This window comes from Phoenix dactylifera, chromosome 1 (genome assembly GCF_051530095.1).
Source record: "Phoenix dactylifera cultivar Ajwa chromosome 1, Ajwa_hap1_PhDact_Kaust_v1.1, whole genome shotgun sequence".
Taxonomy (NCBI): Eukaryota; Viridiplantae; Streptophyta; class Magnoliopsida; order Arecales; family Arecaceae; genus Phoenix; species Phoenix dactylifera.
The window spans coordinates 2,375,234-2,393,291 of NC_143190.1; the positions used below are offsets into that span (position 1 = coordinate 2,375,234).

The following is an 18,058-nucleotide window of genomic DNA, read 5'->3' on the forward strand; positions in this document are numbered from 1 at the left end:
CATGGCATCTAGAGATGCCCAAAGAGGCCAAATGCTATCTTCTCTCTTAAACGAGTGTTCGTATGTGTGAATTCCACCATGTTGACTGACCTATCACCATCCCATACCTTCCGTGAGACTCCGACCGCAAGCACTAAGACGTGATCGCATGGCTGCATTCGAGCCTGGCCAATTTAAGTCCCATCCAAATTGCCATCATGGCATCCCTCTATCAGCTTTATTTAGGCAGCGCGAAGATTCCACGCGCAAGCAATCGAGCGAAGGACGCGGTGGACTCCAGACACCGTGTCGTTGACCCAATAGACTGTTACGGACTAACCTTCGAACTGCCACGCGGCTGTCGATCTATCTCGCATTAAAAAATCTAGGCCAGTTGAAGCAGCAGGATGTCGGTAAAAAACAGAGTGCCACGTAGACATTCCAGATGGAACACTTGCTCCGGCAATCTTTCTGCAATTATATATATAATTTACAACTCAGCAATTATATATATAATTTATTTTATATATACTTTACATGTGCCCCCAAGATAGGGTGCAATTCGCCCGAGCATTATTGAGGTTTACCGTGGAGTAAAAATTATATTTTTATTTTCAATAATTTTTTTGGGTGACTAAGAACTCACTTGATTCGTAGAAAAAAAATTTCTTATTGAAATAATTTTTTAAAAAAAATTGATTTCTGAAAATATTTTTTTTTTCTAAAACTGAAGTATCATACATAATGTGCACGAATACAATCAAGAAAATCAAAAAGCAGCAGAGAGCCGTAGGCAGCTCTATCTCACCCTCCCATAGGTGGTCCTCCGAATGGTTAGTAACAAAAGATGTTACCCAGTTGGCCGCTCCATTAGTCTCTTGAAACATATGCTTCACCTGGAGCACCAATCTATCGTGAACCATAGCCCGGATATCTTTTAAAGGGTGGTAGTCGCCGACTTCATTCGAAACCTGCAGGATCCATCCAATCATCCAAAAATATGATGTTTGAAAAAAATAATTTTGGCATATTTAATGGGTCTTTCAAAGTGGTTTATATTTAGTTGAGCATTTTTTTTATAAAAAAAGTTACGTAAAATATTTATTATATCTGTAATAAAGGGAAAAAAAATTTTCAAAGATTTTGATAGCTTAAAAATAGTCTTGAAAAATATATATATATAATTTTTAATTAGTAAAAAAAAGCTTTTTCATATTTTATTTGTGAGTTTTTTTTTATAAAATATAATTTTTTTTTCTACTATTCCTCATTTTTAAAAACTCCCATCTTTTTTTTTTCCGCCAATCAAGCGAGTGCCTCACGGACTTTTCAAATAGAACTCAACCGTGTACCGTAATTCTCCCCTCCTGACGATTCCAGGGGCGAAATTAACATTCACGTAAACCCAGCAGGAACCAACGAGCAACCTCCCTCCGTACGGCGTACTAGAATCGAAAGCAACCTCTCCAGCCTCCTTATAATCCCTCATCACTCTCTCTCATTACCATCCTCTCCCCCTCCACGAGAAACATCCATTAATGCTCTCAACTTTTCACCCAGAGAATTGGATGCAGGGAGAGAGCGCTCCATAATAAGTAAAACAGTCACAGCGCGAGTTCCCTCCCTCGAGTCTAGCTGTCCCTCCCGGGTTTTCCGTGGCTCAACCCCCTTCCCTTTCCCTTCCCTCCCCTCCCCTCATACGAAGAAATACGAACCCGGCTGGTCCCCAACTCCCTCCGGCGAGAAAGAATACGAAGAACTGTTAAAGACGAAGGCAGAGTGGCAGTTGAGCCTTCCCTTTTGCCATTACTATCACCTCTTATAATTCAGCTCCGACAGAGCACCAGCTCCTCTGCTGTCTACCAAGAATAGCATTAAAATGCCCACCAAGATCTCCAGCATCTACGAGACGTAACACCTTCCGGTGCCGGCAGTGGATTGCCACGACGAGCTGCATCAGAAGTAAATCATCATCCACTCCCATGAAGTCTCCTCCCGTGATGGTCATTCTCATCTTCTCCCTTCTCTTCTTGTTGCAACTGGCTGGCTTGGCTTCGTGTCAGCCATTAAGTTCCGCCGTCGAGCTCGCCGCGCTTTATAGCTTACGCTCCTCGCTCGGCATCCGCGCCCGGGACTGGCCGCGGCGGGGCGACCCCTGCTCCACGTGGACCGGAGTCCGCTGCTGGTCCGGCCGGGTCGTGGTGCTCGACCTCTCCAGCCTCCGCCGCACCCGGGTCGCCCGGCGGAACCCCCGGTTCGCTGTCGATGGCCTCAAGAACCTCACTCACCTCGTCTCTTTTAATGCCTCCGGCTTCCTACTCCCCGGCCCCATCCCCGTCTGGTTCGGCGGCCTTCGGCGCCTCACCCACCTCGACCTCTCCTCCAACTCAATCTCTGGTGAAATCCCTCCGGCTCTCGGGAATCTCTCGAATCTCAAAACTCTGATCCTCGCCCACAATAGCCTCACCGGACCGATTCCACCGCAGCTCGGGCATCTCTCTCTCCTCGTCTCTCTCGATCTCAGCTTCAATTCCCTCGAAGACTCTTTGCCGACGAGCCTCTTCTCCGGCGCCTCTCGGCTCCGCTCGGTCGCGCTGAGTCACAACAACTTCTCCAGCGAGCTTCCGGCGTCCCTGTGGTCTCTCCTGCCGGGACTGGAGCTTCTCGATGTCTCCTTCAATAACCTCACTGGCGAATTTCCAAGTCGCGTGCCCGGCAATGCCAATGCCAATGCCAGTGCCGGTGCCGGTGGCAGAGTCTTCGACCTCTCGAACAATCTCTACTATGGATCAATCTCTTCTGGATTCGGATATCTTTTCCGAAGATTCCAAATTGTCAACCTCTCGGATAATTATTTCCAAGGAACAGCACCGGTCGGCGGCCGGAGCACGAACGTCTCTTTCAAATTAAACTGCTTCCAGAACGCCTCGATCCAGAGGATCACAGCCGAGTGTGAGAAGTTCTACATGCACAGAGGTATAGCTTATGATGGCGGCGTGGCCCCGAATCCGGCCTCATCTCCATCCGTCAGGAAAAGCAGCAGGAGGAACTGGAGGTATATATTGGCAGGAGTACTTGGGGGGCTAGCATTTGTCCTCACTTTGGCTTCAGCACTCGTCCTATGCTTGGCGAGAAGAGGATCACGCCGTGCCGAACAGAGGAGGGACGTCCCTGCCGGTGGGGTCGCTTCTGAAGGGGTGTCCGAGGAGCTGCCTTCTCCCGGGGTCTCGGTTAAGCTGTCCGCTGTGGGGGATGCCTTCACATACGAGCAGTTGCTCCGGGCGACGTCGGAGTTTAGTCCCCTGAACCTGGTCGACCATGGGCGCTCCGGGGATCTGTACTTCGGCGTTTTGGAGGACGGGGCTTCTGTGGTGGTCAAGAGGATTCATGCGCAGGCTCTGATGAGGGAAGCGCATGTTGCGGAGCTGGATTTGTTTGCGAAGCTTTCGCATGCGAGATTGGTCCCATTCCTTGGGCACTGCTTGGAGAAGGAGGACGAGAAGCTTTTGGTCTACAAGCATATGGCGAACGAGGATCTCTCTGCTGCTTTGTTTAGGAAACCTGGGAAGGAAGAAGAGGGGCTGCAGTCATTGGATTGGATAAAGAGGTTGAAGATTGCGACAGGGGTGGCCGAGGCCCTGTGCTTTCTTCATCATGAGTGCACTCCGGCTCTGGTTCATAGGTACAGTTTGATTTGCATGTATAGATACCAGACGACCTCGAGCAAGTTGATAGCATGGCATGACACTGTCCTGTTTTATTTAATCTCTCCTTTTAATCGATCATCTCATGTTTTGATTAGTACTTTGCTTAGACCTTTAAATAAAGATGCCTAGAATATAGAACACTTAGCACAAGGCCTTTCCCTTCTTTATGGGGTTGTCTTTATAGGTCAAAAGTACTATCCATCAAAATTTGGGAGCCTTCTGTCATTATTTTTCAGGCTTCCTATAACATGGTGTTAAAATTCTAGGGGAGGGGGGGGGGGGGGTCTGCCATGAAATTTGAACCCTTTATAATAGGAAAACATCTTATTTCATTGTAGTCTGTGCTCTTGAAACTTGGAAGCAACCCTTCAAGAATTCAAAAGTGATGGAAAGAAGTTCCAAGTGAAGAATCGAATCCATTTTCGAGGCAAAATAATCAGTCAAAGCAGCAATTTAATTCAGAGTCTTGTGTTTCTGAGACTACTTTAGTAACTGCCTCATACTTTAAGACTCATAACTTTTTCCTATTTTCATGAACTTCGGTGAGGGGGTATAGTTAAATTGGGTATGCTTTTGGACACAAGTCTAGATGTATAAATCTTCACTCTGATCTGATCTGATCAGGTCCGGATTGGATTATGGAGATCTTATATCGATGATCCGAGCTGTTAGATATGATTTACTAGCTATAAACTCCTTGCAAACAAAAAATAATTTGGTTTAGAGAACTCTAGCCTATACATCAAGTGGTCAAACAATTAGACAATTTAAATAACTTGAAACAATACATGATTTTTGACTACTTGATGCCTTAACCTAAAAGTTGTGTTGCTGTACATGAATCCCTGCCACTATATGAGAGTGGGAAAGGGAGAGGAGACCACAAAATCCTTTTGCTAGCAGAAAATATAGATCAATAGTGAGTACAGAGACCTTGAGATCACCAGAACTCCCCATTTTTCCTTTCATTGTGATGCGCCAAACTCATAAACATGAGTGCTAATTTCTACCACTTAATATTTCCAAACACAAACACATGCATGCAAACCTAGCTAGTATATGCACTGAGTTTCAGTTATGGTTGCAGAGATATTCAAGCAAGCAGCATCCTTCTAGATGACAAATATGAAGTGCATCTTGGAAGTTTAAGTGACGTATGCACTCAGCAAGGAGATGGCCAGCAGAAGGCCTTCACCAGGATCTGGAGATCATCACAGTAAGTTTCTCTACCAATTTCATACTAGGATGTGGATGGAAGTTTTCTTCTTTTTTTTTTTTTGATTGTGAGAAAAGGATGGCACTTTGCTTGTTGGTTGTTCCTTTATGTTGTTATGGCTATTCAGACCTCAACGATCTTCTTCCATCCATTAATTCAGAACCTTTTTTTCCTTGTCTTCGTTATTATAAGTTTGTGTTGTGATGGATGTTTTGGATTCTTTCTTTATGCTTAGACAACATGGTTAAAAGTCACTGCTCAATCTTATTTTTTCATTGTTTACTTTTTAAAATTTGAATTGATAAATATCTCAAGATGATCAAGTGTTTCTTAAATCACAGAAACTTAATTGATATGCATGTTACGAAACAATTTTGGTACTTGATTTCTGGAATTTAATGTTGATGTATGCACGAACTTTTGCTTGATTCCGGCATAACAGAAGTAATGGTATGATGTTGAATGAAGAATCCAATGAGTCATAAGTGAGACCACATCTGGCTGTCTGCACTTGAAGATCTCTAAAATTGCACTAAATCTATCTAAGATTATCTCAAGCCAAGATATGCAGCTGTAGCTTTTATATTAGAATGATGGAAACTGCTGTGAAGGGCATACAAGCAATACATGAGTCCAAAAACTAAACATATGGAGGCTGCGGCAGAGAAATGGTGAAATTGTGAAAGGTGCTGAAATTTTAGATATATGCAGCAAAGTCAGAGATGGCTTTGCTTGGGGGAGGGCCTTATTTTTAACTGATCCGGAAAAGAGAAGAGGCTTGGTGCTTGAGATTATGATAAGCGCCACTTCCCACATAGGAGGTTTACACTTAGATGCATCATGGAATTTGGAAAGCTGATCCTGTATTTGGAACCTAGTATCTAGTACCTTAAAGATGGCTGTTGTATCTGCTTGGTAGCCAAATGCATTTATTAGTTTATCGCTTGAGACTTCTATTTTTTTTTAAAAAAAATTGAATTGATGATTAAAAAGCTCAGAACAATGTAATTTATATCCTGACAATATCTCTCCTCTTTTTCTTGTCGTGCAGGAGGATATCTGAACAAGGCGTTTCCGGTAGGTGCTCGCAGAAAATTCAGTTAGTTGTCATCGTTGCTTATGCTTCGCTGTTCTGTCTCTCTTCCAGATCGATATAGCTGACGTTGTTTTTGTTTGCTCAGGCTCTCCTTCTGCAACAAGTGCCTATGATGTATACTGTTTCGGAAAGGTGCTTATGGAGTTGGTTACAGGCAAGCTTGGCATCAGTGGTTGCGATAGCGCCGCCATGAACGAGTGGCTCAATCACACACTGAGTTACATCAAATTTTATGAGAAGGAGCTGGTGACCAAGATCAAGGATCCCACCCTTGTTGTGGATGAAGACCACCTCGAGGAGGTGTGGGCAATGGCGATTTTGGCGAAGTCCTGCCTGAACCCGAAGCCCTCCAAGCGACCAATTGCGAGGTACATCCTGAAAGCTCTGGAGAATCCAGTAAAAGTCGTGAGGGCAGAGAGCCTCTCAAACTCTGCACGACTTAGAACTACATCATCTCGAAGTTCATGGCACAATGCCTTGTTCGGAAGCTGGAGGAACAGCTCCTCGGACATTGCTGCGTCGATGCCGGGGTCCACAGGAAGGTGTCAAGCGAGCGGAGGAGACCGCTCGTTTTCAAACCTTAGGACGTCGAGGGAGATCTTCCCCGAACCATCAGGGTTGGCAGAAGAGTCTGATGAAGAGAGAGGAAGGTCGTCCGATCCATCAAATATTGGATAATATTTAATTGGCTGGCTGTTCGAGTACCAGCCACCATTGGTGCTTGTTGTATAGTCCTTGCTCGCCAAGCATCTCGAAGGAGGCGTGGAGCGATTCTCGGCAGTGTTATGTGCAGGCTGGTTTGTTCCAAGGTGAATAACAAGCTGCAGCATTTTCTATTGTAATTCATCTTTCATTTGTTTGATCCTCGGGTGATGTAAAATGGGATGACGAAGACGTTTCCATTTTCACAGAAGAAAGATGAATGGTGCTTCTTTATTTCCTAAGCGAATGCCGATATATATATATATATATATATATATATAAAAGCAAAAAGTTATCTTTACAGAAGAAAGAGTAATTAATGTACAACAAAGATTAATTAACATATAAGCCTTTGCTCTCAGTTACCATCCAAAATTCATCTTGAAATGGTGCTTCCCGATCCCCAGATTAAATTGAGGAGAGAAGCTAAGTACTGAAAAAAAATACAAGGTAAGGGGGAGAATAACAAGATAATAAAATATATTATAACATACCATCAATGAAGTCTTCCGTCTATCGCTTATTTAGACGTTGAGATGACTCCTGCAAAGTGGCCTTGAACCGCTCTGGTGCTTGGGCTGCCTATCGGCCCGATCACCCAAGCTATGTTAGTGTTCCTAAAACCAGTATTAATGAACTTTGTTGGATGGTCTTGACACTGATCGAGTTCATGATTTGTGAGTTATTGAGCAAATTGAGTAGACCTGACCCACCCGAAACTATTACACATATGGTCAAGCCTTCCCTTATTATTTTTAATTTTATTGAAGTCATTGAATATAAATTAAATTTGCTTTTAATATTTTAAATAAATTTAGTAGATTTGCCTAGTGAAGTTTGACGGCTTAAGACGGAAGAGGTAAGTCTTATATTTCTTACTAATTTTTAAACTTGTAAGTAGCCCTGACACTCCTTATTAATTTTCAAATTTTCATATATTTTCCATGCTTATAATTTATATAAAAATGTAAAAAATAATATTAAATATTGATAGCATCATGTTTTCTTAAAAATAAGAATCGAGCATATGACATTACGAGAATCATGATTTGTTTTGAAAGATTGGTTTTATGAATATTTTAGTGCTAAAGACCTTTTATGAATCATAGACTCTAATTTACCAAAATTTATATTTTTATTATGAAAAGAACAGTTTCTTGATTATTCTATTATTCAACAGTTAATTATGGACTATGAACTCTTTATAGTCTTTTAGCAATATATTTATATATGATTCAAAATAATATAATTTAAGAAAATATGACTAAAAAAAATTATTTTAAGAACTGTAGTAAAATATTTTCAGATAGCTATGTATGGCCCTAAAAGTAGGATAGATCGACATCCTAAGTTCCATATAATCCTACCAGTGGGTAATAATAGTTGGCACAAGATTCTGCCAGCAGGTAATAGTACTTAGTATACGACCCTACTAACGGATAATAGTAGTTGGTATACGACCTAACCAATGGACAATAATAGTTAGTATTTTATCGATTACGACCCTGTCATGAGTATAAAGAAACCTTAGCTGAGAAATTATTACGAATTATGATATGACAAAATAATAAATGATTTATGACTTTATAAAATTAGTATGATTTATGATTTTGTTTATGCACTGAAACTATATTTATGCAATTTGTATGATTTATGTGTATACAAGAGCATGATTGATTTATGATTATACTGTTATTATGACATCTTCTATTTTCTGGTGATAGTCATTTTCTCTAAATAATTTATTGATACATGTAAAAACTTATACTTGATTCAGTAAGGTAGTGAAAGATTTACTTACTGAACTGTGTAGTTCATATTTTTTTTTATTTTTTTCTTTTTAGACAAAGAGGGTCAGTAGGATCGACGGATAGTCCAGACTTCGAGTTCGTGTTAGCTAGCTTGACGATTTGTAGCAAAATTTTTGTTCTTTGGTTGATTACGAATTTGCAGCATAGTTATTTTTTAAATATTGAAAATTATAAGTTTAATATTTATATTTATATTTAGACGTTATGAACCGATATTGATTTTATTTAATAGATAATAAAATTAAACTTTTATTTATTATATTTGAGATGGATTTGAAAACTAAATATAATGTTTGGCTTCATGTTATTATAGATTGTATCGCTTGGTAGCATAACGATATTATATTCCAAATTTGGAACGTGACTTTACATGATGTCAGAGCAATTGGTCTAATCATAAATAATAGTTAAAGTCACAATGGTTGTTAAGTCTCATTTAGTTGAATAAGAGAAGATTTTTTTTAACTTTATCGTTGCTCAGCCATGGAAATTAATTAATGATAGTATTTTAATAGGTGACAGAAAGAAAGGAGGATGCAGCGGCACTAGCTTAATGCTTGTGTAAGAGCCATAGCAGCATTATGTAAAAATCAAACAACAACAGATTCTCATATCTTTGGGATTTTTAATAACCTCCTTTCTCTATTCTTAAAAAATAGTCAGAATGCCACCATTTGGATTGGAATCAATAACCCCTGCCAGTGCATGCTGTGAGAAGGGCGCAGCTTGCGGAACCAAGGCTTGTTGGCAGGATCTGCAATAACATTATAATTCTGTCTTTTAACTTAACAAAATGGGAAATAAAACAGAACTTACAAACAGAACTTGCAATAACATTATAATTCTGTCTTTTAACTTAACAAAATGGGAAATAAAAATGGGAATTTTTTCTTAACATGTCCAGTAATTCAATCTAGACTTTGCCTTCAACTGTATCTTACATAATGTTTTTGTAGTTTCTAGCATTGAAGCAAAATCATCATGCTACAATATCACAATCAAGCTTCCACGAACTTACAGCATGACTTCCCAATTTGAATCATTGACATCCACTTTTTATCTGTTGAGCAAAGAATGTTGAAAAATGAAGTCCAAAGTGTTTCCAAGCTCAGTTATTACAGGCATACAGAGGAAAATATTTTAAGTTCTGCTATTCTGGCTCCAATCAACTTCGGCCAGGTTGAATTCTTATAGCTAGCATAATTGGCTCTCAGAAACAGGTTTGGTAGCAGCATCTGCATAGATGGGGTGAAGAACATGACCCTCCTTGGGATCAACATGAACCCACTTGCGGCCACTCAGCTTGTGGCGTTCAAACCGCACATTCCCTTCTTTCAGGGCATATAAAGTGTGATCCTTGCCCATTCCAACATAATTCCCAGGGTGGAATCGAGTACCCCGTTGGCGAATGATGATGTTCCCAGGAATCACTCTCTGCAAAACAAACAAAAAGGGATATGAATGAGGAAAACTTTAAATTAGAGAAAAAGTCAATTAAATGTACCATATAATAACTCAGAAGCAGTTCAATTTCATATACCTCTCCGCCAAATTTCTTCACACCTAGGTATTTGGGGTTTGAGTCACGACCATTTTTCGTGGATCCTGCAGTTTTTTTTGAGGCCCATCGCCTGAAAATCAAGGTCAGTCCTCCAGATGCCTCTGAAAGCAAGTGCATATTTTAACCATTAATGCAAAAACACATTGAAAGAGGGAACTTTGCTCAATAAAATATTACAATAGAGAAGCAGCAGGTTTACAGCTCTGACTGGGTAGAGACCATTACCACTAACACCACTGTAGACAGGAGCATTTGAAACAAGATCTTGGAGACCCACTCGTCTGAATATTGTTGAGAGAGACATTGTATCTGCTCCTGAAAGAGGCACCAGAATAAAGTTTTATAGACAGGTCAGGAGAATGATTGCAAAAATCTGCTCACTGTTTGGATGGATAGAACACAGTAAACAAGTAGACAAATGGCTTAGAATTGGACAAACTTGCTTACTTGAAGTTTCACCATGTATTAGTTGCTTGGACAGATTCTAGTAATTCTTTGTTAATTTGATCTTAACCAGACTTGCACCGTGTTTGCATTTAGTTCTAATTAATAGTTAGAAGAACCAACTCTGCTATGAATATAAGCCAAGTCAAGCCACTATCACAGATCCCGTTATGATCAAATTTTGCACTTGATATGAAAAACAATCAGTTCCGTATCCATGCCTCCACAACGTTACACCAATATAAAAGATTCAGATCACTGAAGTATATGGGCTCAAAATTGGTGTTGAAAAATAGGTGCTCAGATTGGTTTGGAGCTGTTTGAAATGAGAGAACTACAGAACCTGGGCATCGATTGTAGGATGGAATTAAAATAAACTTGATTTTCATGAAAGTTTCTGGCCCATATGACCAAGTAGTAAGTACAAAGGACTTAGAAAACTGGCTACAAGCAGCAAGTGTAGAATTTTCTAATATTGTTGTTATCATGCACCTAAAGCTATATCGAGAATAGAAGAAATCACTTTGAACTTCACAAAACCTGCTTTCATGGTCCACAATATTTTTTGTAGATTTGTCCGAAAAACTAGATCCGAATCATATACATCAAGCATAAAACTTTTGATTCAGTTTCCCACAAAAATGTGAACCACGTCCACACAAAATCTGTCAGCATGCATTCAATCTTTTGATTGTAAGATGAAAACATCCAGTGATTGGAGACACTGTACATACAACTTTCAAGTTTAATAGTATTATCCGAATCAAAATTGCAATATAGATCAACTTGTTACATTCATACATGGAGAAGCCCTAAGTGAGCAGCTTGACAAGCAAAACCATCATGCTGTTTACACTTCAACGATACACAAGTGAATTTTCTCGTCATAATCACACTGCCGGTCTGAAAAAATGATTTTCTCTTTCTGACCAACAAAATGCATCGAGAAATTCGCCTATGATCACCAACAATCAAGAAGTAGCTCACCCCAATATACTTCAGAACCAGTTGTAAAAACGTCTACATTAATTTTATCCTCAAGCTCCCTTATCATATAAGAGCAACCATCAGAATCCAATTTCAGCACCAATTTCCTAGAGGAAGATACATACTGAAGATGACAACACTAAGTTGGAAATCAAATTAATCCTCAGTTGTTTGTCCTTCAGTCTCTAAGGATGACATGCTTTAAGGGTTGAGGCCAGGAATCAATTCCTTAAGCCATTCAACTATGTAATTTCTTGCACTTAACCAAATCATAAATTTCAACCATAACTTCATAACACATCCAGTAGACTCGAGGAGGCCAAAGAAGCATTTCATATTTCTATTTCGTCCATACCAAGTAAAGCAAATGGAAGAACAAATTACCTTTTATGAGTTGCCAAACTAAGATTCTATAAAATATGCATATGTTGCATATTACAAACATAACTATCATCCTGCAATTCAACATTATAAGTTTTTCCTAATGCATAAATCAAATAAAAACTATTCAGATATCTTCCAAGTATGCCTTGAACTGAATGGACCAGAACATTTATAAAATTATATAACTTTTACCTATAGATCACCAAGTCCAGTAATCCTCATAGCCCCAACATCTTTTTCTTGACATCTTTCCTGCTAACCTTGGCTTTCGCATCTTAGGCTATCACTACTATCTTAATGTCTGTGGTGGTCCCAAAGTTCTTAGCAACACCAGGTAGTTATTGGTTTGGTTAGCAAATAAAACTAAAGTATTTGAGATGCTACATTTTGAAAATATCAGGTAATAGACAAAATATTCTTTAATCAACGGTTCAAGAATAGATAAAGCTCCAAAGTCTGTTATCAAGCCACAAAGACAATCATTTAAAGGCCAGATATCAAGGTTTGCCTTACCATACCAATACAGATAAGGTACCACTATGGTACCAAGGTTCAGTATAGTATATGAGCAAAACCAGTCTGAATCGAGCAAAGTTGTCCTGTACCGCTAGGTTTCATGAAGTATCAGACCATGCTGCTTGATTTCCGGTTGTACCATGGCCAGCTATGAGAAAATGTTGAGTCAGGACAATGTGCATATCATACCATACCAAATGTATGGTATCATCTCGGTAAGGTACCAATACAGAAGCAGGTATCTGTACAACGAACCTTGAAAGATATCATTATAATCATGACCTGTTGTATCTGTACTGAGCCACGGACCGGTTGCCGGGCGGCACGGGTTGGTACGGGCCTGCACCGTGTCGGGCTTGTACCAACACAGAAGAGGAGGTGGGGGAGAGGGCGAACGAGAGAGAAGAAAAGAGAGAGAGAAGGGGGAGAGAGGGGGGGAGGAGGGCTGCAGAGGCTGGCAGAGGGCCGGCGGAGGCCGGTGGAGGGCTGGCGGAGGCCTGCGGCCCGAGTAAAAGGGGAGGAAGGTTCCACGCAGCTTCCCAGCCTCCATCGGCACTCCGCCAGACAGCCTCCACCTTCTCTCTTCCTTTCTCTCCCTCTCCCTCCCTCCCCCGCTCGCTCCCTTTTTTCCTCTCTTTTCTTCCCCTTCTCTCACTCCGGCAACGGATTTCGTTTTCATTAACGGAACCATCCCGGTCCGCCGCCGAAATGGCTCGATACGACCGGAACCGCCCGATTTGGGACGGTTCCGCCGACCCTGATCCTAATAGTGCTATCATCCATGATATTTAAAGCCAACTCCGATGGGAATAAGGTAACAACATAGCACTAGAACTTAGATTTGAATCTACCTTAAATAAACCAAAAAGACAAATCAAATCCACATTAATAAAATCCTAAAACGTATAAGGCAGATATAAGTCTGTCAAATTGAAGGAACTCCTTGATTTGCATTCAAAGCCACCTTAATAAAATCCTAAAATGTATAAGGCGGATATAAGGCCCGATATAACTCCATCGAATTGGAAGAACTCATTGTTTTTTGTTTTCCATTCAAACATCAACTTCTTCAATTCTTCATTAAAATTCCCCCTCGATCAAGAAAGTTTCATTCCACCTCCAAGGGCCAAAATTATATTTTTTGCCTGATAAGTGGTGAGATAAGTACCCTCCTTTTAAACAAAAACCATAGTGGGTTTTTTTTTTTTTGATAGGTTAAACATAAAACTTTGAGTTAGTATAATGTCCAGGAAGGGTCACCAACTCTTATATGATGATGGTAAGATCATAAAAACAGTAATAAGGAAACTAATCTCCATTTCATACTCCTTGCAAGGGCACAAGCAAATGAACAGATTTACTCCATCAAAATACTCATATTCAAGAAGATTTTTTATAATTTTCAAGGACTTCATAATCTCTCTGTTGTTTGGATTCCTTCCACACGGTCCAATATTCTTTCTTTCTTTCTTAGAAGGCATGCATTCACCTTTAGCGGAAATAAAATCAGATCTGTAAAGGTGCTCCATTCAATGCATAGGCCTTTTCTGAATATTTGACCCAGTATCTTTGAGGGACAATTTCTTTCTGCAGACAATTTAGATCAGAACCGGAGTCAATAAAGTATTGACCCTAAGGACTTGGCCTTTAATCTTCAAAGTTATGGGGATTGCCCACCTCTGGGAAAACTTAGAGGGCAAACCCTAATTAGTTGATCGGCTCTACATTCTTCTTTAGATATTATTATCTCTCTATGGAGGTCTCTTGTATGGTCATGGACTGGTTCTACAGGGATGAGCACTCGTCTTTTTGATGTGCCTTTCTTTCATTTGAATTTGAGGAAATGGACATAGGTAAGGGAACTAGAGGAGACGGATGATGAGGATTCATTGACATCTTGGATGAATTAGGATTACATGACATGCTATGATCAGATTTTTTTTTTAACCATCATCTTTAGATTGAAGGGCATATTTTCTGCCTAAATTTTTTTAAGGCCTATTGGTTGACTTTGGGTCAACTAAGACTCTCTAGTTAGGTTCGGGCAAGATACTTTCTTAGGATATTTCTGAAACCCAACATCTTTTTCTCATACATTCATAGTGAAGACTTAGGCTGTGTAAAAGATATTAGGGTTTAGACATGTAGTAGATGCGGTGTCTCACTAATGCAACGCTTCCTGGCATGATATTAGTATGACTTCAGCTAGCATCGAAGGAAATAGAAACAATAACATATATAGATGATTGAAGATGTTCCAACTTCTTCAAGAGACCCTAAAAAACTATGGGCACCAAAACCTACCATCTCATTTCACCTCGTAAAACTCTTAATATGTCAACAATCTTTACAGCAATCGAGAACCCCCAACATATCACGCTTAAGACTCACTGATCTCCATCTTCCCACCAACTTGGCTTTTCAAACACCACCCTAAGTAATACCATCCATTATCCCTTCAATTTTCAACAATCCGAAGAAAATCTTTATACTTTTTCCAAGTCCACAAACTAGCAAAAGATGCACATCTTGTAGAAAGGGGACCCAAGAAAACTTATTGACTTACGGAAATTTTTCCTTCTTTGAACAAAATTTATTATTCAGCCTACATACAGCATTTTTCTTTCACAATTACAAAAAACAAGACAATTTATCATGCTCAAAAAATTTGACTTGCTACTTAATCATAATCATAAACATAATCATCAAGCCTTTTTCTCAACTATTTGGAGTAATTTTATAGATCCTCATTCACCAAGTATTTCTATTTAGAACCATCTTAGATATTCTTCCAAGTTTCACCATATCCTTCCTCACAAATTTATTTATGTTTAGGTCTTTCTTTCCTTCCCTTACCCTTTTCAACACAAAGCAAAGTACTTCTCCTTACTAGAGCCTCCTCAAATCTTCGTTGTACATGCCCATTCCAACTTAATCGATTTTCATTACTTGGTCCTTGATTTATGTAACTCCTACAACTCCTCTAATATATTTATTTCTTCTTTATCCTTTCAAGTTTTACCATACATTCATCTTAACATTCTAAATTTCTGCTATATTCAAAATATTTTCATGTACTTTTTATGTTGCCCGGCACTTGAGCTATACAACATGTCAGATATTGTTGTTCTATAATTTTTTTTTTCTCAAGACTCCAAGGTATGCGCCTATCATATAATATTCCAGATGCACCTCTCTGTTTCATCTAACTAGCTCTAATTCTATTATATATATATATATATGTATATATATATATATATATATATATATATATATATGTGTATATATATATATATATATTCATTTTGTATTCTAGATTCTAAATAACGAATCCGGTCATTTTATGGTATCTCTTGGTTATCAATCTTAATTAGTATAATATTTTCATTTATATTTTTACTAAATTTACATTCCATATACTCTGCCTTTGCTCTACTAATCTTTAAGCCCTTATCCTTTAAAGTTTTTCTCCATGTTCACAAATGACATACACCATTTACATCTTAAATATTAGCCATAAGTTCATCATGATTACTACAAAAACAAGCCGATTTAGTATTGATTCTTGATGCAAGCTGTAGTAACTGAAAATCGACTTATTGTTTTGCAGCAACTCCAAATACTTATCAATGCCCTAGAATACATATCTTTGATTATTTTAATATAACATTTATCTACACCCTTCCATCGTAAAGCAGACCTAACTAGTTTTCTTGGTACCCTATCACAAGCTTTCTTTAAGTCAATGAAGACTATATGTACACTTTTCATTTTTGTCTAAATTTCCTATCAATTGTCCAAGAAAAAAAATAGCCTCCATTGCTAATTACTTTAGGTGATCTCTTTCTTTAAGTCAACCTCATAATATCTTCCAGCAAACTTCCTTTCTTTCTGAATACATTCTTCCACTTTCATCTTTATTTTGAACTCCCTATGCTTGCTACATATTTTTTTACATCTCATGTGCTCCCTCAATTACATCCACTAGCAGAAAACCCTTTTGTAATGTGAAAGCAGATTCCAAACATACATCTCATAAAAAGAAAAAAGCAACCATTAGTCAATAAAAGGAAAAACTGAAGTATCACCAAGTGATAGACTACACAAGTGCCATTATTTACTATAGGAGATTATGTAATAGGGTTCCAACTACAAAACTATTAGAGAGTCATATATATGTGCAATAGACTTATGCTACTTTGGGATCTTGTAATTGTTTATAGAACTCTGTTTCAACCCTAAGTTGTGAATTTAAGAGATCTGTATCTTGCTACTGCTCTGGCAGCTGCTATCTTATGCTTACAAACTCCTCTTCAATTACGTACGATTTATTGTTGTCACATCTTACCAAAATCAATGATGATAATTGTTTTTTATTTAAATCCATATATCATTTAACATGTACACTTGCACAATCTGCAATTACATAGAATCCTCTATTTAGCGAGGATTCTATTAATGCGCATATATACTTTCGTCTGACTCAAACAGCTAATATATCATCTGGCCTCAACAAAATCTAGCTCATCCAATTCTCCCAGGGGCTTCCAAAAAACTTGGAACTCTCCCTTCTGCATGTTCTGAAAGGAATAAGCACTACATCTGATTCAAAAAAGCGAAGGAGTTTGAATTTATAATCTTAGTTCATCCCGAGTAATACAATTACCTCTCAATCATCCTTCTGATTTAAAGATCCACTTTGCAAAACCTCATTGACCATACAAATTGAGCAAGGATAGTCATCATAGCTACTTAGATTAGTTTCATTAGTTTCCTTGTGTTACAGGTTGAAATACCAACCTATTGACTTCCATTTTTCCTCAGATCATTTAGAACCCTTCTATTCTGCAGGTCAGCCTTGTAAGTCCAAAGTAAATTCCCCCACATCATAAAACTCTTTCCAGCCAGAGTCCTATTACCTACCTATCGACAATCACTGGCTATTTTGGTGAATTGGTGCTTTAGATTTTAAAATTAATTTTTAATCTGAAAATCATTGAAGATCCTCTAGAGAAAATTTTAAAACCCACGAAATAGGGTTCTTGGAATCGCCTGGTGTTGCAAGTGAACCCCAATCGATGCTACGGTCCAAAATCTTTTTCTTGGTTCGCTTCAAGAGGAAAAGAGACACACCCATAAAAACAAAAAAGAAAACAAAAACCAATCAAAGAGCAGAAGAAAACCATTCAAAAAGAGAATCTTGGATGCGAAATAGATACCTGGAAGTAGTAGAGCAGCAGAAGGGAAAGAAGAAGAGGTGGGAAAGAGAAGAAGACAGGGTGAGAAGAAGAGAGAGTCGTTGGTCCTTTGGACCCACTCGTGGCCTTAGGGAGAGGGAGAGAAGAGAAAAAGAGAGAAGAGAGACGAAGGACCGCGGGCGACAAGGGAATCGGGAAGAACGAGAAATAGAGGGAGAGCAGCGTTTAGGGTTTCGGCTGGAGAAGAAAAGAAGGCCGTAGAGTTTCAGTTAAAGAATTCTCAATTAAAAAAAAAAAAAAACAAACCGGCCAGCCGGCCCGACCAGTTCGACCGGTTCTTTCCAGTCTGACCGAGTACCTTTAGTATCGTGACAAGCATCAAGCATATTTCCTAATGCCGCCTGCAGGCCAACTTCACCATTTTGAAGTGTGACTCACCTACGGTGATAGATTGAAT

The 18,058-nt window shown here is 39.1% G+C and overlaps 2 protein-coding genes across 2 annotated transcripts; one reads left to right on the plus strand and one right to left on the minus strand.

Annotated features, from left to right (window-relative positions):
- The first annotated feature begins 1,545 nt into the window (after window positions 1-1,545).
- LOC103705703 (putative LRR receptor-like serine/threonine-protein kinase At2g16250) lies at window positions 1,546-6,934 on the plus strand. The gene is made up of 4 exons (XM_008789524.5): window positions 1,546-3,661; window positions 4,774-4,902; window positions 5,954-5,979; window positions 6,084-6,934. The coding sequence occupies exons 1-4, from the start codon at window positions 1,962-1,964 to the stop codon at window positions 6,674-6,676; spliced, it is 2,448 nt and encodes an 815-aa protein (XP_008787746.4). The 5' UTR covers window positions 1,546-1,961; the 3' UTR covers window positions 6,677-6,934.
- Window positions 6,935-9,272: 2,338 nt separating this feature from the next.
- On the minus strand, window positions 9,273-17,861 carry LOC103702724 (uncharacterized). The gene is made up of 4 exons (XM_008785277.5): window positions 17,623-17,861; window positions 10,298-10,387; window positions 10,052-10,173; window positions 9,273-9,945 (listed from the first exon to the last, which is right to left on the minus strand). The coding sequence occupies exons 2-4, from the start codon at window positions 10,374-10,376 to the stop codon at window positions 9,706-9,708; spliced, it is 441 nt and encodes a 146-aa protein (XP_008783499.3). The 5' UTR covers window positions 10,377-10,387; window positions 17,623-17,861; the 3' UTR covers window positions 9,273-9,705.
- Window positions 17,862-18,058: the final 197 nt, after the last annotated feature.

Excerpts from the sequence above, each read along its gene's own strand:
- LOC103705703 (XM_008789524.5), top strand. The coding sequence starts at position 1,962 with ATGAAGTCTCCTCCCGTGATGGTCATTCTCATCTTCTCCCTTCTCTTC. Across the intron at positions 3,662-4,773 it reads ACTCCGGCTCTGGTTCATAG|AGATATTCAAGCAAGCAGCA; the intron begins GTACAGTTTGAT and ends TTATGGTTGCAG. Across the intron at positions 4,903-5,953 it reads AGGATCTGGAGATCATCACA|GAGGATATCTGAACAAGGCG; the intron begins GTAAGTTTCTCT and ends CTTGTCGTGCAG.
- LOC103702724 (XM_008785277.5), bottom strand. The coding sequence starts at position 10,376 with ATGTCTCTCTCAACAATATTCAGACGAGTGGGTCTCCAAGATCTTGTT. Across the intron at positions 10,174-10,297 it reads TGTCTACAGTGGTGTTAGTG|AGGCATCTGGAGGACTGACC; the intron begins GTAATGGTCTCT and ends ACTTGCTTTCAG. Across the intron at positions 9,946-10,051 it reads TGAAGAAATTTGGCGGAGAG|AGAGTGATTCCTGGGAACAT; the intron begins GTATATGAAATT and ends TTTGTTTTGCAG.